General features: G+C 42.9%; 1 protein-coding gene across 1 annotated transcript; it reads right to left on the reverse strand.

The window, feature by feature from the left end:
- Window positions 1-17884: 17884 nt before the first annotated feature.
- Window positions 17885-20401, reverse strand: RPS26 (ribosomal protein S26). Its single transcript, XM_069581023.1, has 4 exons — window positions 20063-20401; window positions 19622-19799; window positions 18688-18818; window positions 17885-17992 (listed from the first exon to the last, which is right to left on the reverse strand). The coding sequence occupies exons 1-4, from the start codon at window positions 20063-20065 to the stop codon at window positions 17957-17959; spliced, it is 348 nt and encodes a 115-aa protein (XP_069437124.1). The 5' UTR covers window positions 20066-20401; the 3' UTR covers window positions 17885-17956.
- Between the last annotated feature and the right edge of the window lie 973 nt (window positions 20402-21374).

A 21374-nucleotide genomic window follows, 5' to 3' on the forward strand; every position in this document is an offset into this window, starting at 1 on the left:
AAGAAATGGAGTAACCCTCACAGTCAACAATAATCCGAAATGCAGTACTTGGGTGCAGTCTCAAAAATGACAGAATGATCTCTGTTCATTTTCAAGGCAAACCATTCAGTATCACAGTAATCCAAGTCTATACCCCAACCAGTAATGCTAAAGAAGCTAAATGGTTCTATGAAGACCTACAAGACCTTCTACAATTAACACCCAAAAAAGATGTCCTTTTCACCATAGACGACTGGAATGCAAAAGTAGGAAGTCGAGAAACACCTGGAGTAACAGGCAAATTTGGCCTTGCAGTACAAAATGAAGCAGGGCAAAGGCTAATAGAGTTTTGCCAACAGAACACACTGGTCATAGCAAACACGCTCTTCCAACAACACAAGAGATGACTCTATACATGGACATCACCAGATAGTCAATACCAAAATCAGATTGGTAATATTCTTATATATACATAAGAATATATATATATATATATTTGTTGCAGCCAAAGATGGAGAAGGTCTATATAATCAGCAAAAACAAGACCAGGAGCTGACTGTGGCTCAGATCATGAACTCCCTATTGCCAAATTCAGACTAAAATTGAAGAAAGTAGGGAATACCATTAGACCATTAGGTATGACCTAAATCAAATCCCTTATGATTATACAGTGGAAGTGACAATAGATTCAAGGGATTAGATCTGATAGAGTGCCTGAAGAACTATGGATGAAAGTTCATGACATCGTACAGGAGGCAGGGATCAAGACCATCCCCAAGAAGAAGAAATGCAAAAAGGCAAAATGCCTGTCTGAGGAATCTTTACAAATAGCTGTGAAAGAAGAGAAGCTAAAGGCAAAAGAGAAAAGGAAAGATATAGCCATTTGAATGCAGAGTTCCATAGCAAGGAGACATAAGAAAGCCTTCCTCAGTGATCAGTGCAAAGAAATAGAGGAAAACAATAGAATGGGAAGACTAGAGATGTCTTCAAGAAAATTAGAGATACCAAGGGAACATTTCATGCAAACATGGGCACAATAAAGGACAGAAATGGTATGGACCTAACAGAAGCTGAAGATATTAAGAGGTGGCAAGAATACACAGAAGAACTATACAAAAAAGATCTTCATGACCCAGATAATGACGATGGTGTGATCACTCACTTAGAGCCAGACATCCTGGAATGCGAAGTCAAGTTGTCCTTAGGAAGCATCACTATGAACAAAGCTAGTGGAGGTGATGGAATTTCAGTTGAGCTATTTCAAATCCTAAAAGATGATGCTGTGAAAGTGCTGCACTCAATATGCCAGCAAATTTGGAAAACTCAGCAGTGGCCACAGGACTGGAAAATGTCAGTTTTCACTCCAATCCCAAAGAAAGGCGATGCCAAAGAATGTTCAAACTACCACACAATTCCACTCATCTCACATGCTAGTAAAGTAATGCTCAAAATTCTCCAATCAAGGCTTCAACAGTACGTGAACCAAGAACTTCCAGATGTTCAAGCTGGATTTAGAAAAGGCAGAGGAACCAGAGATCAAATTGCCAACATCCACTGGATCATCGAAAAAGCAAGAGAGTTCCAGAAAAGCATCTATTTCTGTTTTATTGACTACGCCAAAGCTTTTGACTGTGTGAATCACAGCAAACTGTGAAAAATTCTTAAAGAAATGGGAATACCAGATCACCTGATCTGCCTCCTGAGAAATCTGTATGCAGGTCAGGAAGCAACAGTTACAACTGGACATGGAACAACAGACTGGTTCCAAATTGGGAAGGAGAGTGTCAAGGCTATATATTGTCACCTTGCTTATTTAACTTACATGCAGAATACATCATGTGAAATTCTGGGCTGGATGAAGCACAAGCTGGAATCAAGATTTCTGGGAAAAATATAATAACCTCAAATATGCAGATGACACCACTCTTATGGCAGAAAGTGAAGAACTAAAGAGCCTCTTGATAAAAGTGAAAGAGGAGAGTGAAAAAGTTGGCTTAAAACTCAACATTCAGAAAACTAAGATCATGGCATCTGGTCCCATCACTTCATGGCAAATAGATGGGGAAACAGTGACAAACTTTATTTTGGGGGCTCCAAAATCACTGCAGATGGTGACTGCAGCTGTGAAATTAAAAGATGCTTGCTCCTTAGAAGAAAAGCCATGACCAACCTAGACAGCATATTAAAAAGCAGAGACATTACTTTGCCAACAAAGGTCCATCTTAGTCAAAGCTATGGTTTTTCCAGTGGTCATGTAAGGATGTGAGAGTTGGACTGTAAAGAAAGCTGAGCACTGAAGAATTGATGCTTTTGTACTGTGGTGTTGGAGAAGACTCTTGAGAGTCCCTTGGACTGCAAGGAGATCCAACCAGTCAATCCTAAAGGAGATCAGTCCTGAGTGTTCATTGGAAGGACTGATGCTGAAGCTGAAACACCAATACTTTGACCACCTGATGGGAAGAACTGACTCTTTGGAAAAGACCCTGATGCTGGGAAAAATTGAAGGCAGGAGGAGAAGGGGATGACAGAGGATAAGATGGTTGGATGACATCACCAACTTGATGAACATGAGTTTGAGCAAGCTCCGGGAGTTGGTGATAGAGAGAAGCCTGGCATGCTGCAGTCCATGGAGTGGCAAAGAGCTGGACATGACTGAGCAACTGAACTGACTGACTGCCCTGTTTCTTCAGGGGCGGGGTCTGAGAAGGTTTCAGGGTGGAAGCAATGTTTGAGTTAGGGTGACTAAACTAGGATAGATACTTTCGGTTGTTGTAGTCTGATTAATGACCCCCAAAGATGTCCAGATCCTAATCAATGAAGGCTGTGAATATGTTACCTTACATGGTAAAAGAGACTTTGAAGATGTGATGAAGTTAAGAATCTTGAGACTGGAAAATTATCCTGCTTTATCTGGGTTGGCCCAATGAGATTACAAGGATCTTTACAAGAGGGAGGTACGACTGTCAGGGAAATCTGAAGATGCTATGGTGCTGACCCTGAAGAGGGAAGAAGAGGCCACACAGCCAAGGAATGCAGATAGCCTGTCGAAACTGGAAAAGGGAAGAAAGTGGATTCTCCATGAGCCTCTAGAAGGAACTCAGCTCTACTGCTGTCTTTTTTTTTTTTTTCCTTTTTATGGCCGTACCACAAAGCTTGTGGAATCTTAGATTTCTGACCAGGAGTCAAACCTGAGCTCCTGACAGTGAACGTCTGGAATCCTAACCACTGGACCACCATGGAATTCCACTTTTAAATCTTTTAAATCAATTTTTTATTAGAGTATAATTGATTTACAACATTGCATTAGTTTTTGCTGTACAGCAAAGTGAATCTATAATACATACATCAACTCTTTTTCAGAGTCTTTTTCCATATAGGCCACTGTACAGTATTGAGTAGAATTCCCTGTGCTATACAGTAGGTCCTTATTAGTTATCTATTTTACATATAGCAGTGTGTATGTGTCAATCCCAGTCTGCCGATTTATCCCTCCTCCTCCATTCTCCCCGGTAATCGTAAGCTTGTGTTTTACGTCTGTGACTGCATTTCTGCTTTGTTAATAGGTTCATTTGTCTCATTTCTTTAGATTCTACATTGAGCGATATTATTCTGCTGCTATCTTGATTTTAGCTCTGTATGACTCATTTCAGACTTCTGACATTTAGAACTATGAGATAATAAATCTATGCTGTTTTACGCCATTGACTTTATGGTAATTAGTTACAACAACCATGGGAACTAACACAACAGTCGACAACCTGGAGCCTTCCTATGTGACTTCAACATTATACCACCGTAATGTAGGTGAGAGGCGGTAATGGTTAGACCAGGGTCCACAGCCTGGAGGCAACCACAGCAGTTTCTTGAAAATCCTTCTAGAACTGTTCCATGTACAAACATAGCAAGTGTGTTAAAATTTTTTTTTGCAAATTTGTTTTTGTTGATTTTTTGGCTGCACTGGGACTTCATTGCTGCGAGAGTGCTTTCTCTAGTTGCAGTGAGTGGGTGTCTCTCTCTAGTTGTGGTGCAGGAACTTCTCATTGTGGGGGAGGGAGGGCTTCTCTTGTTGCAGAGCTCAGGGTCTAGAACAGGCAGACTCAGTAGTTGTTCACAGGTTTAGTTGCCCTGTGGCATGTGAAATCGTCCTAGAGCAGGGATTGAACTCTTGTCCCCTGCACTGGCAGGTGGATTCTTAACCACTGAAAGTGAAAGTTGCTTAGTCCTGTCCAGCTGTTTGCGACCCCATGGATTATACAGCCCATGGAATTCTCCAGGCCAGAATACTGGAGTGGGTAACCTTTCCTTTCTCCAGGGGCTCTTCCCAACTCAGGGATTGAACCCAGGTCTCCTACATTGCAGGCAGATTCTTTACCAGCTGAGCCACAAGGGAAGCCCTTAACCACTGAACCAACATGGCAGTCCCATTTTTTTTAATGACAATTTAAAAAGGTTAGTAGGAATGCATCCTTCTTATAGAAGGAGGGGGTATTGTGTTTATACTGAAATGATCTTCTCTAGATAAAATTGTCCCTAGAGGAGAGAGGGGCAATTTACTTCTTCAGCCCTGATCCTGTGCTGATTAAACAATCCTGTTTTTTACTTGGTCTCCTGAGTTAACCCACTCGCCTGGAGGGACTGACTCACAGAGGTAACTGATGTCGATTCTTTTGTTAGGGATAGGTGTTATTGGAAATACATACACAGATTGGCACCTTCACTTTAGAAGACAGCTAAACAAAGAATAAACTGGGCCTTTTTATTGTGTTTAATAATCAGAAAAAAAGAGAGCAGGAGTAAGCAGAAAACGATGCCCTTCATACAGAAGGTGAGGTCCGTTTGGACTATGCTGAGTTGGAAGGCAACAGCACGAGGGGCTAGTGGCACCCAGGCTGAATGCCGCACCGACGGAACAGAGAGGCCTGGAAGGAAAGACCTCAGAGGATTTGCGCAGCAGAATTCTAAGCCCCTGTCCTCAGTGGCCACTGTAGATGAATAACATAAGGGTCCTCAGCTTATCTACATTCAGCTTTTAATGCCAGCGTTTTTGCATCTTATATTTGCACTCTCAATCTCCTTCTTAACATCAGTAGAGGAATTATTCCCATCATGTGGTTGCACGATGATGCTTCCTAAAAGCCAACAGTTTGGTTTCAACAGTGTCACTTTCTTTGCTTTTGGAGCTATTCTGCAATTATAGCACCTGTGTGGGGTGGTTTGCTTTGTTTTTTACTTTTTCCGAAATATTTTTCAAACTGTGCTCCTGGGACCCCTAGAGGTAGTGCCCTCAAAGAGCTAACAATCGGCCTGGAAAGGGAGACAAACCATCAGTAACCTTACAGGGAGACCAACGCTGGGGCAGGTGCAATGGGAGAACAGAACAGGAGCAGCCACCTCTTTGGAGGCGTCAGAGACGGCTTCTAAGAGTATGTGGTCTTGGCTGAGGGTCAAGAATGAGAAGGCATTAACCAGGAGTGCAACCTAAGGGACCACTTACTATGAAGGCTCAGTGATCAAGATAATGTGATATTGGAATAAAGAGACAAGTAGATCAATGGGACAGAAACGAGTCCAGAAATAGTCCTCCAAATATACAGTCAAGTGATTTTTGAGAAAAGTGCAAAGGGAATTCAAGAAAGGGTAGTCTTTTCAACAAATAGCGCTGGGAAGACTTCCCTGGTGGCTCAGTGGTAAAGAATCCACCTGCAAATGCAGGGAACACGGACGGGTTCGATATTTAGTCCAGGAAGGTCCCACGTGCCTCCGGGCAACTAAGCACATGCGCCCCAACTACTGAATCCTGTGAATCCTAGAGCCTGCACTCTGTAACAAGAGAAGCCACCACAGTGAGAGGTCTGAGCACCGCGACAGGGTGTAGTCCCCGATCACCGCAACTAGAGAAAGCTCACACACAGCGCGGGAGACCAAGTGCTGCCAAAAAGAAATGAATCAATTTAACATGGGCTTCCCTGGTGGCTCAGTGGTGAAGAATCTGCCTGCCAATGCAGGAGACGCAGGCTCAATCCTCCAACTAAGCCTGTATGCCACAACTATTGAGCCTGTGCTCTAGAGCCCAGGAACTGCAGTTACTTTGCCCACACTGCCACAACTACTGAAGCCCTCACCCTAGAGGTGGTGCTCCACGACAAGAGAGGTCACTGCAATGGGAAGGCTGAGTATCTCAACGAAGACCCATCAAAGCCAAAAATAAATAAATAAAATTATTAACTAAATAAATAAAAACAAAGTGCTGGAACAATGGAATATCATTAAGCAAAAAAAAAATTTCAATATTTACCTCATACTGGATACAAAAATTAATTTAAATGCATCACAAGGACTTGCCTCGTGGTCCAATGGTTAAGACTCAACTCAGTGCTTCCACTGTGAGGGGCATGTGTTTGGTCCCTGGGCAGGGAACTAAAGATCCCGCATCCCACATGCCACAGGGTACAGCCAAAAATTTTTAAATAATTAATTAAATGCATCACAGACCTGATGTAAAACCTGCATGTACAAAGCTTCCAGGAGAAAAGCTTTGTGACACTGAGCAAGGAAAATATCTTAGATTCAATACCAAAAGCAGGATCCATAAAAGAAAACAAACTTGATTAATAAAATTAACCACCTCTGCTTTTAGAAGACACTGTTCAAACAATGAAAGGATAAGTGGAAGAAAAAATATGCACATTGTATATTTGATAAATGATTTGCATTCAGGTTAAGGGACTTGAAAAACTCAGTAATAGAAAAAGACAGGCCATCTGTGGTATAAAATATCAAATTATTACATTGTGCATCAAGAACTAATATCGTGTTGTAGGTCAATTATACTTTAAAAACAAAGAAAAAGACTCAGAAAAAGATTAGATTTGTGTTACCAGCATGGGGGGGGTGGGAGGAATTGGAGAAACAGGGTAAAAAGTTACAAATTTCAAGTTATAAGATAAATAAGTACTAGAAGTATAGTATACAATATGTAGCTTAACAGTTTTTTAATTAATTCATTAGTTTATCTTTTATTTTTGGCTGCCCTGGGTCTTCACTGTGGGCCAGGCTCTTCGTTGCTGCCCTAGGGCTTTCTCTAGTTAAGCTGCATGGCCTTCTCATTTCCGTGGTTTCTCTTGTTGCCCAGCACAGCTTTTGGGCCTGAGGACTCAGTAGTTGTGGCTCTCCAGGTTAGTTACTCTGGGGCACATGGGATCTTAGCGCCTGGACCAGAGATGGAATGTTCCTCCCCTCCCTAGGCAGGCCAATTCTTACCTGCTGACCACCAGTCAAGTCCCATCTAGAGTTTTCAATTGAGTGAACCAATACATTTCCTTTATTACAGAAAAAAAAAAAGTTAAGAGTAAATCCTAAGAGTTCTCATCACAAGGAAAAAAAGATATATATCTGGCAAATAAGCACATGAAAAGATGCTCAACATCATTAGTTATTATGGAAAAACAAAAAAGTCTTTATGGAAAAACAGATTAAAACTACAATGAGACATCATTAAACATCTGTTAGAATTTCTAAAATTAAAAAGACAGCCAAGTATTGAAGAGAATGTCAAGAAACGGGGACTCTCATACACTGCTGGTAGGAATGTAAAATGATACAATCACTTTTGGAAAACAATTTGGCAGTTTTTTAAAAAGTTAAGTATATACCTACAGTGTGACTCATTCACTGCTTCCATTCCTAGGTATTCATACCGAGAAATAAAAACATATGTCCACACAAACTGTACATAAATGTTTGTAACAGCTTTATTTATAGTAGTCAAGAATTAGAAACACACACAAATGCCCATCAGCAGGTGAATGGATAAACAAACTGGGATATTTATAAAATGAAATCCTACTCAGGAATAAAAATGAAACAACCACTGATACATGCAATAGTGAAGAATCTCAAAATAATTGAGTGAAAAAAAAGCCAAGGCAAAGAAGTATCTACTGTAGGATTTCATTGATATAAAATTCTAAAAAATGCAAACCAATATATAGTGACAAAAAGTAGATTAGTGATTGGCTGGGTGTGGTACTGGGAGTTACAGGATAGTGAGATTACAAAGGAGGAAGAAACTTTTGGGGTGACCTATATGTTCATTATCCTGAGTTTTGTGATGGTTTCATAGGAACACATATGTCAAAATTTTTCCAATAGTACACTTTAAATATCTATAATTTATTGTATATCAATTACCTTCAATAAAGCGTTTTTTTTGGCCATGCCTCCTGCCTTGCGGGATTTTAGTTTCCAGACCAGGGACTGAACTTGTGGCCCCTGTAGGGGAACCACTAGACTGCCAGGGAAGCTCCCAATAAAGCTATTTTTTAAATTGAGTTTTTTGGGCTTCCTTGGTGGCTCAGTGGTAAAGAATCCGCCTGCCAATGCCAGGTATACAGGTTCAATCCCTGGTTCTGAGAAGATCCCACATGCCTCAGAACAACTAAGCCCTTGCACCACAATTATTAAGCCTGTGCCCTAGAGCCTGGAAGCTACAACAAGAGAAACCATGGCAACGAGGAGCCCCCACACCACAGCTAAATGGGAGCCCCCATCTCCGAACCTAGAGAAAAGCCTGCGGGGCAATGAAGAACTAGCACAGACAAAAATACATAAATAAATACAGAAATTTATTTTTTTTAAGTTGACTCAGTAAATAAATATATAAAATCTGAGTTTTAAAAACATGCAAAGCTGAAGACTGGGCCAGGAATAATAAGTATCACTAGTTGTAATGCTACATTACCTAGCAGGTTTTATGCAAAGTCCCTTGCATATATTATTTTATTCTCAAAACAGTCCTGTGGAATAGCTACTACTACCATTTTTATTATTTATTTATTTTTTAAATTTTTATTGCAGTATAGTTGCTCTACATTGAGTCAGTTTCTCCTGTGAATACAGTCAGTCGTGTCCGGCTCTTTTGCAACCCCAAGGACGATAGCCTGCCAGGCTCACCTGTCCATGGGATTTTCCAAGTAAGAATACTGAAGTGGGTTGCCATGCCCTCCTCCAGAGTTTCTACTGCACAGCAAAGTGAATCAGCTATACATAAACCTATATCCCTCTTCTGGATTGCCTTCCCATTTAGGTCACCACAGAGCACTGACTAGAGTTTCCTGTGCTATACAGCTACTACTATTTTTAAATGAATGTATGAAGGTTCAGGGCTTCCCTGGTGGCTCAGTGGGTAAAGAATCCACCTGCGATGCAGGAGACAAAAGCATTTGTCTGGGTCCCCGTAGACAGGTGAGCTGGGACTCAGTGCCCCACTGCATGTGGGGCTTGTGAGCCATAATGTCTGCCAGGAGTCATAGTACCAAGACTCACTGTACCGTGGCCCTCATCCTTGTTCATGTGCAGTGAGGTCACCATAAGGAGCCTAGGACTTCAGGTCACCCTTCAGACATCTCCCAGGTTCAAATGCCCATGCAGTCATTTCTGATCCCATTTTTTTTCTTCATCTCCTGAAACATTTTCATGGCCCTCTAGACCTCAGGGTTCATTATCAGTAAAAACCCCCAACTTTAACACCCTTCACCATCTGCTCTAAAGGAAACCTGGTTCTCCCAAAGGGACTCTTGACCAGTAATGGCAACTCTCTGCTTCCTGCCCCCACAGCCCCAGTTGCAGGATCTTTTTACGTATTCATTTATTCAACTGCACCAGGTCTCAGTTGTGGCATGAGGGATCTTCGATCTTCGTTGCAGCATGAGAGATTTTTAGTTTCAGCACATGGGATCTAGTTAACTGTTGCTGTTGTTGTTTAGTTGCTATGTCCTCTCCAACTCTTTTGAGACCCCATGGGCTGTAACCTGCCAGGCTTCTCTGCCCATGTAATTCTCCAGGCAAGAATACTGGAGTGGGTTACCATTTCCTTCTCCAGGGGATCTTCCCAACTGGGGGCTCAAACCCATGTCTCCTGTTTGGCAGGCAGATTCTTTACTGCTGAGCCACAATCCAGTCTCCTACCCTGGGAACGTGGAGTCTTAGCTGCTGGACAACCAGGGAAATCCCAGCTTGCACAATCTGACTAGGTTTGATTTCCTTGCAGTCCAACGGACTCTCAAGAATCTTCTCCAATATCACAGTTCAAAAGCATCATTTCAGAGAGTGGCATGTTGCTTTCTAGTGGTTAGGACTCAGCACTTTCACTTCTGAGGGTTCAGTGCCTAGTCAGGGACAAAAAAAGATAAATATTTTCAATATTTTGTATTTATTGCTGTGTTGCACAGCTTGCAGGATCTTAATTCCCTGACAGGGGAGGGAACCCATTCCCCTGCCGTGAAAGTGCAGAGCCCTAACCACTGGACCACCAGGGAAGTCCCAATTTTCTTCCCCTGCAGTATATAGTGTGCCACCATGTGTCTGGGTTTCCCAGGTGGCTTATTGGTAAAGAACCCACCTGCCAATGAAGGAGACACAGACGTGAGCTTGATCCCTGGGTCAGGCAGATCCCCTGGAGGAGGAAATGGCAACCCACTCTAGTATTCTTGCCTGGAGAATCCCATGGACAGAGGAGCCTGGAGGGCTACAGTCCATAGGGGCAGAAAGAGTCTGATATGACTGAGCAACTGAGCACACTCACACAATGTGTAAATATATGTATTTGCTTGTGTGCTGCATGCTAAGTCACTTTAGTCACACCCGACTCTTTGTGATCCTATGGACTGTAGTCCGCCAGGCTCCTCTGTCCATGGGATTCTCCAGGAAGAATCCTGGAGTGGGTTGCCAGGTCTTCCTTCAGGGGATCTTCCCAATCCAGGAATCAAACCTGCGTCTCTTGTATCTCCTGCTTTGGCAGGCAGGTTCTTTACTGTGATGCCACCTGGGAAGCCCTGTATTTGCTTATAGTATATCTATTTATTCAGGAAACAAGCTATAAAAGTTTATCTCCTGTATAGCTGGAGGTATTTAAGTTATTTTCACCCTGTATGCTTTTGCACTTTTTGAATTCCTTACTTTTTGCATTATAACTAGTTGTGAAGGGGGACCCAGCCACTTCCCCTATACCATAACTTCTGAATTTGTCCTTTTGCTCAAGACTCTGAGTCCCTCAGTCACTCTTATTTTTCCCAATCAGTTCCTTTTTGGCTTTCCTTTTCTCTCGGTTGATCTTGGACTCCTCCATCCACCAATCAGCCATGACTGAAAGAGCACCATGATTTCCATGTTTATATTCTCAAACTAGAGCAAATCAATCACGCATAGTCTTCTTCTTTCTCTAGAACAATTCTTTAATATTTTTCAAAGTGTGGTCTGCAAACCAATTGTGTCAGAATTTTGGGGGGATGCTGTTAATTTGCAAATTTCCAGACCTAATCCCAGGCACTCTGAATCATGCTGTGCATTGTATTTAAATGGTAGGGGTGATTCTACAAGGGAAATTATTTCATTAGCCCCTGACTTTTCCATTGGTCAAGCATATTTATTCATCCACCAATGTTGAGCTCCTGCTGTATGTCGGGCAATATGACTGACCATCTAGACATTGCCCCTGACTTTGTGAAGCACTTCCCAGGGACATTCTTGGGATGCTACCAGTTTCTTGTACCATTTTGGTGATAAAAATTAGTGATGAACCCTTTTATAAATTATTTATTTTTGACTGCCCTGTGTTGTGGTGCACAGGCTCTTTGTTGCTGTGAGTTGCAGTGGGCTCTCTTGTTGTGGAGCACAGGCTCTAGGGCTCTCAGCCTCAGTATACAATACTGAGGCTTAGTTGCCTGGTGGCATGTGGGATCCTATTTCCCAGACCATGGATCAAACCCATGTTCTGCATTGGCAGTCGGATTCTTGACCACTGGACCACCAAGGAAGTCCCCGGTGGACCCCAAATTTAAACACTATAGAGTTTAAAAATTACCTTCTAAGAGTTGTTAGTTTTCCAGGAGGAATACTGATACAATTTTTTTCTTTAATAATAAACATATGACCAAATGGAAACAATAAAGCTTTTTGCAGCAAATAATAATAAGCATATATGAAAAGTGAGTCAATTTAAAGAAAATGACTATATCTACACCAGAAATAGCAAGAGGTACAAAAATGCCTGACATTTGGGAGAAACTCATCTGGCCTCCAGAGGTACCTATGATATAAGAAAAAGAATCAGAGGGACTTCCCTGGTGGTCCAGTGGTTAAGACTCCATGCTTCCACTGCAGGGTGCACACAGGGATGATCCCTTGCGGGGGAACTATTAATAAGATCCCACATGCTGTGCAGCATGGCCCCAAACCAACCAAACAAAATTATCAGAAGAAGGATAGCTGGGCATGAGGGGAGGGGGGATTGGATGAAGGTGGTCACAGGCACAAATTTCCAGTTATAAGATAGATAAGTACTAGGGATGTAATGTACATGATAAATATAATTAACATTGCTGTATGTTATATATGAAAGATGTTAAGAGAGTAAATCCTAAGAGTTCTCATCACAGGGAAAAAAATATTTCTTTAATTTTGTATTTAAATGAGACAGTGTTCACTATTGTGGTAGTGATTTCTGATTTATGTTAAGTCAAATCGTTATGCTATACACCTTAAACTCATACCGTGTTGTATGTTAATTATATTTCAAAAAAACTGGAAGAAAAAAAAGAAAAAGAATAGCTAGTATTTTTTATGAACTGACTAGATCAGTCAGATCATGTCACTGCTCTGCTCAAAATTCTCCAATAGAAAAAAAAAAATTCTCCAATAGATTACTATCACAGTTTTTGTGTGATATATTTTTGTAATAGCTTTATTGAGCCGTAATTCATGTGCCACACTAATTCACATCACCCACATAAAATGTGCAACTCAGTAGTTTTTAATAGGTTCACAGAACTGTGCAACTGTACCGCAATTTCAGAATATTTTCATTACCTCTAAAAGAAATCCCATACCATTTAACAACTGGTCCCCTTTCCTCCACCTTCCTATCCCTTATCTATTTTCTGTCTTTATTGATCTATTTATACAGTCAGCAGTTGATGGACATTTTTTCCTATTTTTCGGCTATCATGCTGTTCTGAACATTCATGTACAAGTCTTTGTGTGGATACATGTAAGTTTCATGTTCTTTTGGGTACATGGAATACTGGGTGATATGGTAACTCCCCATTGAATTTTTTTAGGAAACTACCAGATTGTTTTCCAAAGTGGTTACACCATTTTACATTTTTATCAGAAGTGTGTAAAGGTTCCAGTTTCACCACACTATCACCAGCACTTTATTATTATTATTATAGCTGTCTTAGTAGTGTGAAGTGATATCTCACTGTTTACTATCAGACTTTGAGTAGAGTCCAGAGTCTGCCAGGGCCTAAAAGGCCCCATGTGATCTGGACCTGTCTTTTATTATATTTTTTAGTATTTGTCTATCTGCTGGCCGCGTTGGGTCTTTGTTGCAGCACACAGTATCTTCATTGTGGCATGTGGACTGCAGAGCACTTGGGCTCAGAAGTTGTAGCTTTGGGGTTTAGTTGCCCCTCAGCATCGCCCATGGGATCTTAGTTCCTGGATCAGAAATTGAACTTGTGTCCCCTGCACTGTAAGGTGGATTCTTAACCACTGGACCACCAGGGCCGTCCTCTGGACCTGTCTTCTCTTAACTTTGTGTACCAGTTACACAATCCCTTGTTTGCAACTGAAAAAACAAAACAGCTCTAAAACTCAAGATTTTTTTAACTCATGGCAGCAAAACCTGGCATGAAATATAGTCTTCCTTTTTTCTACTTAACATGACCATTTTTGTATTTTACTGCAGAAACCCTCGGAGAAGGCAATGGCACCCCACTCCAGTACTCTTGCCTGGAAAATCCCATGGATGGAGGAGCCTGGTGGGCTGCAGTCCATGTGGTCACTAAGAGTGAGCGACTGAGCGACTTCACTTTCCCTTTTCACTTCCATGCATTGGAGAAGGACATGGCAACCCACTCTAGTGTTCTTGCCTGGAGAATCCCAGGGATGGGGGAGCCTAGTGGCTGCCATCTATGGGGTTGCACAGAGTCGGACACGACTGAGCGACGTAGCAGCAGCAGCAACCCTACTGTTCGGTGCTGCCCCAGATCACTTTGGGTTTCCATGGTGGCTCAGTCTGCTATGCAGGAGACCCGGGTTCTATCCCTGTGTTGGGAAGATCCCTTAAAGGATCCCACTCCAATATTCTTGCCTGGAGAATGCCAAGGACAGAGGAGCCTGGGGGCTACAGTCCATGGGGTTGCAGAGTTGGACACGACTGAGCAACTAACACTTTCACGTCACTTTGAGAATGTTATCTATTAAATAGTGTATGGTCTGTATTACCGTTCTAAAATCAAAAAGTAATTCCAATGCAAGTAAGTTTTCAAGGATTTCAAATAAAGGATTTTAGACCTGAACCACTTTCGCCCAGTGCACTGGAATTCAGCCACTGACTGCTTTGCTTTTTGTGACATGCCAGGTGCTAATAAAGGTCCGTCTACTCAAAGCTATGGTTTTTCCAGCAGTCATGTATGGATGTGAGGGTTGGACCATAAAGAAAACTGAGCGCTGAAGAACTGATGTTTTTGAACTGTGGTGTTGGAGATGACTTTTGAGTGTCCCTTGAACTGCAAGGAGATCCAACCAGTCAATCCTTAAGGAAATCAGTCCTGAATATTCATTGGAAGGACTGATGCTGAAGCTGAAGTTCTAATACTTTGGCCACCTGATGCGAAGAGCTGACTCATTGGAAAAGACCCTGATGCTGGGAAATGAAGGTGGGAGAAGAGCACGACAAGAGGATGAGATGGTTAGACTGCATCACCGACTCGATGGACATGAATTTCTCGGGGAGTTGGTGATGGACAGGGAAGCCTGGTGCCATGCAGTCCATGGGGTTGCAAAGGATCAGACACGACTGTGACTGAATTGAACCGAGGGATACTCTTGCCTCTGGGCATTGGTAGTTGTTATTATCTCTGCCAGAGAGCTATTTCTCCATTTATGTAAATGGCTTCTCTTTCACTTTTTCTAATTGTTATCTATCAACCTTACTAGGCCATCTTATATAAAACTATAGCCCTTCCTCAGGCCTAAACACCCTCACACTCTTCCCCAACTAAAATGCAATGCTCTGAGACCAGGGTCTTGGTCACCACTTATGTCTTTAGCATTTAGAAATGTTGGCACATAGTAGGTTCTCAATATTTCTTGAATAAAAGATCATTTTGTATCACTTAAGCCACATCAAAATACTGATATAGGAATGACTTTCCTGAAGATTAGAAAATTGAAGACAGAGGTTAGGTAACTCACCCAGTGTGGTGTTGGAGAGTACTCTCAAGAGTCCCTTGGACTGCAAGATCCAACCAGTCCATCCTAAAGATCAGTCCTGGGTGTTCATTGGAAGGACTGATTTTGAGGCTTAAACTCCAATACTTTGGCCACCTCATGCGAAGAGTTGACTCACTGTATAAGACCCTAATGCTGGGAAGGATTGGGGGCAGAAGGGGACGACAGACGATGAGATGGCTGGATGGCATCACTGACTCAATGGACATGGGTTTGGGTAGACTCCGGGAGTTGGTGATGGACAGGGAGGCCTGAAGTGCTGTGGTTCATGGGGTCGCAGAGTCAGACACAACTGAACGACTGAACTGAACTGAACTTACCCAAGGTCGCATAGTTCCAAGTATGAGGTGAGATTTACATTAAGAAGTCAGCTCTCTTAAATCAACTAGAATTTTATTTAGCTGTGCCAGGTCTTCACTGCACACACAGGATCTTTTTAGTTGTAACTTTCAAACTCCTAGCTGCAGCATGTGGGAACTAGTTCCCTAACCAGGGATTGAACCCAGGCCTCCTGCATTGGGAGCAGTCTAGCCACTGATCATGAGGCAGTCAAATGCCTGTTACAGAGAACTTGGACTCAAACAAAGTACCCATACATGCTAAGTTATTGAGAGATAGGCAAACAAAAGAGCCAGGAATTGAGGTTGAAGGAAAGGATGGTCCAGGACCTCAAGGAAACCTGGTTACCACAGGGAACTGACCTGAAATCCAATAACCTCACAGGTGGACATTGGACCAACGACTGAAGAACCCTGAAGCTTCTACCTGGCTTGAATACTCTTCACCAGAAACGTTAGAGGTGAGGTGGTAAGACTGCAATTCTCCCACTTCTAATAGTCCATTAAAACAAGCTGGGGGTGAGGGGTAAGAGGTAAGGGCTCAAAGATCTTTATCATCTCTTTTGTGACCAACTACTAAAATTGTCAGCCCACAAGACCTTAAGAACAGGCCACTGATTTTGCAGTGCAAACATCTGAAAATGACCCGTGGGTCACTTCTGATATATGTGGCTTTCTTTCCTAAGATAAATTATGGATGTCTACATAGGACTTAAACTTTAACACGGATGGAACATTAGATATCCTATTGCCCATTAGACACAACTTTGCAACTGGTGGTAGACTGGAAGGTGGGGTGGGGCTATTTTAAAGCCTGAAGCATGTGGAGTCCTTTTGTGAGTTTTTTCTGGCAGTCAAAAGTCAGTAGACAGCTACACCAATTCTTAGCCTTCAGGCTCTTGAATCCTTGAAGATAGGACTGTACTTTGCCCATTAACCCATTTTTAAACCCATGGGAGAGCCAAGGATAGGCTGTACCTACCTATAAACATCTCAAGAGGTATCTCACAGCAGTTACATGGCCCAGATTTACTGCTTGAACCTGGTTTTACTGAGCAAACTGGGATTTGGGACCACCAGGTTTACCATTGTTTTCACCATGAATGGGACTTTCTTCTATCCAATGTTTTATCCTTGGTGTTAAGGGAGTCACAAATGTAGAGGAATGAAGGAGCACAGATACTGGGGGGGAGTCTCCCGACAGGATGGAAACCCACACCTACAGTGTTCTAACAAATCCAGGACTTGCCACAGCTGTTTCAGCACATGCATGGGTATGCGGACCACAAGACAGGATCAACAATTTCCAACTGGGTTTCTTTAAAGGTTCTCCCATTAATAGGACCACCATTATGCTCCAAACACTCCACCCCTTCTTTGTTATCATATCCTTTGAATATAAACATTGCAAAAACTTGTTTCCCAGAACAATGTGTACTTTAATCAAAACTTCCAAGCTACTAGTTTAGCTTAAGGAAAAAAAATCATATAACCTAACCAGCAAAGGCCTTAGCAAACATTTACATATAAATTTTTCAAATATACGTGTACATTTGACCCTTGAACAAAGCACTGGTTAGGGGCACCATCTCTTCAAAAATCCATATATTTTAGAGTTAGTCTTTTGAATCTGTCTGTACTTTCACACTTAAGGTTTCAACCAACTGTGAATCGCATAGTATTTACTAAAAACAAAACCACCCCACCCCCTGCAGTTAAACCCATGCTGTTAAAGGGTCAACCGTGTATTGCTAGCTGGGAACTCTAATTTCTGAACTCTGAGACAAATGAGCCATTGTCACACAGACTACAGCCTTTTCCCAGACTTTTTGCAAAACCCCCCTCATATGGGACTTCCACAAATTTCTACGAATGCCTGGCATTCAGGGCATTGTCACCCCATAAAGCAATGTACCACAGAAAGATGAAGGCTGGGTGATTAGCTTAGCAGCAGACCAAGGTAGGCATGTAAACTTGACCTGAGGTTAAGGACCTAAATACAGATCCCCTTATCCAAGTTGTGGACGTTTATTAAAGTCTTCATGTTGCCACAAGAGGAATGCACACCTTAGCCTAAGTGACTTCCTGATGCACTCCTCACTCTGCTAGTTTCCTCCCCATTTTAAAGACACCAACTTAAACCATTTGCGAGGCTGAATTAATCAAACACAGATGCCCTAATTCCTCACCCCCACCCCTAAGCTACGCAAACTGGGGAGACCAAATGTACACAACCCCCACTCCATCTGGCAACATATATTCAACATGCTACATAAAGTATAATTTCCATTTTATTGTCTTTTCAGAGACACCAGTATTTCTTCAGTCTTTAAGGACTTGGATCCTTACATGGGCTTTGGTGGAGGACGTGGGGCAGCACCCTGAAAGACAAAGTCAAAGAATTAAAAAACCATCAGTGGACATGTCCCCTTCTCAAAAAAACCGACCACTGCCCTCCCATCACTAACAGTGTATTATCTGGTCCATAAAGGCATGGATACATGTGCAAGATGACACTACTCAATCTGAAACAGACTAACTTGAAAGCAAATGTTTCAGGCGTGTATCTTACCAGACTTAGTTGACCCCACCCATAGGCAGAGATCTTAATTTGCTACTCCTTGTCCTCATTTATCTTTCCTCTATTACCCCAACAAAAAAGATCTTCATGACCCAGATACTAAATCCCAGATCTGGTTTTGCTTAATAAAAACGAGATTCAAGTAGTAAATCCAGACCATGTAACTGCTGTGGGATGTCTCTTGAGATGTTTATAGGTAGGCACAGCCTATCCTTGGCTCTCCCATGGGTTTAAAAATGGATTAATGTGCAAAGTACAGTCCTATCTCCAAGGATTCAAGAGTCTGAAGACTAAGAATTGGTGTAGCTGTCTATCTACTAGAAGATAATCTGATTTTCGACTGCCAGAAAAAACGCACAAAAGGCCTTTCTACATGCTTTTGAAATGTACTGGAGAAGTCTCGCTGTAGTCCATGGGGTCGCAAAGAGTCAGACACGCCTGAGCGACTAAACTGAACTACCTCTCTAGTTTCCATAACTCCTTTAAGGTACTCACCGCAGGTCTAAATCGGGGTGGAGGTGTCCGGTCCTTACGGGCTTCCCGAGAGCGATTCCTGACTACCTTGCTGTGAATGGCACAACTCACGCAGTAATGTAGTTTCACATACAGCTTGGGAAGCACGTAGGCTATGAAACAAAAATAATTACAGTTGTGATATTAGATACAGTACCCACCTTGCCCTGTTCTTCCTTGTTCCTTCTAACCCTCAAAAATAAACGCACTTAGAAGTCCGGCATACCTCCAAGATTTCACTCCCAAATCCAACTGTTCGGTTTATACCTAAACACAGGTACACAGTTCACAAACGAATGTTCCCCTACCAACTCATCCTGTCACCACAGGGACTAAATCCACACCACAGATGCAACAGGATGGAATGCAGTTCCTTCAGTAATTGTGCCAGCCCTAATGCCTACTTCTGTCCCCATTCCCAATTACCTAAGTAATCTAACAAGTCTTAAAAAGAGAAAACGACAAGACGACACCAGACACTATATCGCTCTAAAAATCACCCTTATCAACCCACCTAGACTCCTTCCACTCTTAAAAAAACTCCTTTCCACAGGTTTGCCAACAATTCAAAAGGGTTTTCATATTTACCACCTTTACAGCCAGCGCTCCCCAAATTTTGATACAGGATAAGCACTGAAAGTGCTTCTAGAATCTCATCCCCCACAGAGACAGTCACAAAATAAGATTCAAAGACTGTGCAAGACCACAAAAAAAGAAAAAAACCCTCTCTGTCCAGACAGGGCTCAAAAGGGCACACAACGCAGCAAAAACACCATTCTCCTCTACCGACAACAACCGTTAACAGTGCAAAAAAGTGCTGGAGATGCTCCAAAGAACAGAGCCCACGGATGGGGGGTGGCGGCGGGAGGTGGTTTTAGATATCAGTATACTCGCACATATCGCGCTGCGGACTCACCGTCGAAAACACTCGCTTCAGAAATGTCCCTGACGGCTGCCGCCTCTACGATGTTCCGAATGACGAACTTCTTAATGGCCTTATCTTTGGGCACGCATCGGGCACAGTTGGTGCAGCGAATAGGCTGCACGTGGCCGCGGCCCTTTTTGGCACGACCGTTGTTCCTTCTTTTCTTGGTCTGCGTCAGGATGAAAATACCATTAAGAAGAAGCAACTTACCCGGACTTAGCCCCCTTCCGGCCACACTCCTTGCCGGCCACCCCCAAGAAAGCGCGACTCAGATCTCCAATCCCTCCGTAGAGCCCTCCAAGCCGGGAATAAATATACCCTCTCTCCTTTCTTCCACCGCGGTCCAAGCTTTCAACCCTCCCCGCAATCTCAAAATCGGCCCCTCTCAGTCTCCACCCTGCCCCGTGCTATTCCCCACGCGTTAGCACTCACCATCTTGGAAGCGCCGAGGCGAGAGAGGATGCGGCTACGGGGCCGGCTCTCTTATATAGAGTGAGATCCCTCCGCTCACGCCCCCTAGATGTCTCCAGGCCGCACGCCAAAACAGGAATCCACTTTACTCAAACTTTCTTTATTATTCAGTGTTCCCACTTAAATCTAGGGTAGGAAGGTGCTCTTCGTGTTTATTTTCCGTTGCGCAAGGTGACTATGGGACTATTTAATCAACTGGCGGAAGAAAATTAGAGTTATATGTTTCCCAGCAAACCTTGCGACGCCCTGCTCCGGACGTAATTCTGGCCGTTTTGCGGTGCTAGGCGCGGAAGTTGCCCCACGAGAACGCAAGTTACCATACCTATTAAGAGGCCGGAGGGGAAGAGATGCATGGTGGGAGTTGTAGTGTGAGGTTGGCAGGCCATGGGCCCCAAGCACTTAGACCGAAGTCTGCACCACGCCACTGGGAGACGCTGTTTCTCTGACATTCCAGTTGGTGCAAGATTGAGAAACCCAAGGTGGGGCGTGGTGGGAGGGGAATAAAACATTTTAATTCCTCCTTTCAATACATCATCCACTCAAGGGACATGAGTCTGAACAAACTCCGGGAGATAGTGAAGGACAGGGAAGCCTGGCGTGGTGCAGTACATGGGGTCGCGAAGAGTCGGACACAGCTGAGCGACTGAACAACCACCTTCCAATGAATATGGAGGAAACCGCGCCCCCCCAGCCCCGCCCCCGCACGACCATCCACCCAGTGAGGAACCCTGGACGAGTGCGTTGGTGCTAGGGCTGTTTCTCATTCACTTTTTAAAAAATTTCTGGAACCTTCTAGCACAATGCTTGGCGCTGTGGTAGGCATTGTGTAAATATTAACTCATTTAAACCTCAACAAGCCTATAACCTATAAAGTAGGTTATATTACTGTCCTTAATTTACAGATTGAAGAACCGTGTAGACAGGTTGAAATTGAGGTTGGCCAAAGTCACATCGTGCTAATAAGAGGTGTTCTGGCTTCCCTATACTATGCTGCCTCTCACCTAACAAACGGATGGGGAAATAGCCTGGACTAGTGACTTATGACGATTTGACTCAGAATCCTAGTAGAAATATATTTTACTTTGGTACTCAGTACATATACAAATACACACACAGAGAAGTGAAACACACACACACAAAGTGAAACACAAAGTTCATGAAACCATGCCCTTACAACATAAGGTGCACTGTTATGTTTTATTTTCTTTTAATAAGTGTTGATCAAGCCACACCAAGGTGATTGCACCACTCTCTGATGAATCTGACCCCCTAC

The sequence above is a fragment of the Ovis canadensis genome, chromosome 3 (assembly GCF_042477335.2).
Source record: "Ovis canadensis isolate MfBH-ARS-UI-01 breed Bighorn chromosome 3, ARS-UI_OviCan_v2, whole genome shotgun sequence".
Taxonomy (NCBI): Eukaryota; Metazoa; Chordata; class Mammalia; order Artiodactyla; family Bovidae; genus Ovis; species Ovis canadensis.

Coding starts and splice junctions, on each gene's coding strand:
- RPS26 (XM_069581023.1), bottom strand. Junction 18,819..19,621: donor TGAAGCGAGTGTTTTCGACG/GTGAGTCCGCAG, acceptor TTTGTTTCATAG/CCTACGTGCTTCCCAAGCTG. Junction 17,993..18,687: donor CACCCCGATTTAGACCTGCG/GTGAGTACCTTA, acceptor TTTGTCTTTCAG/GGTGCTGCCCCACGTCCTCC.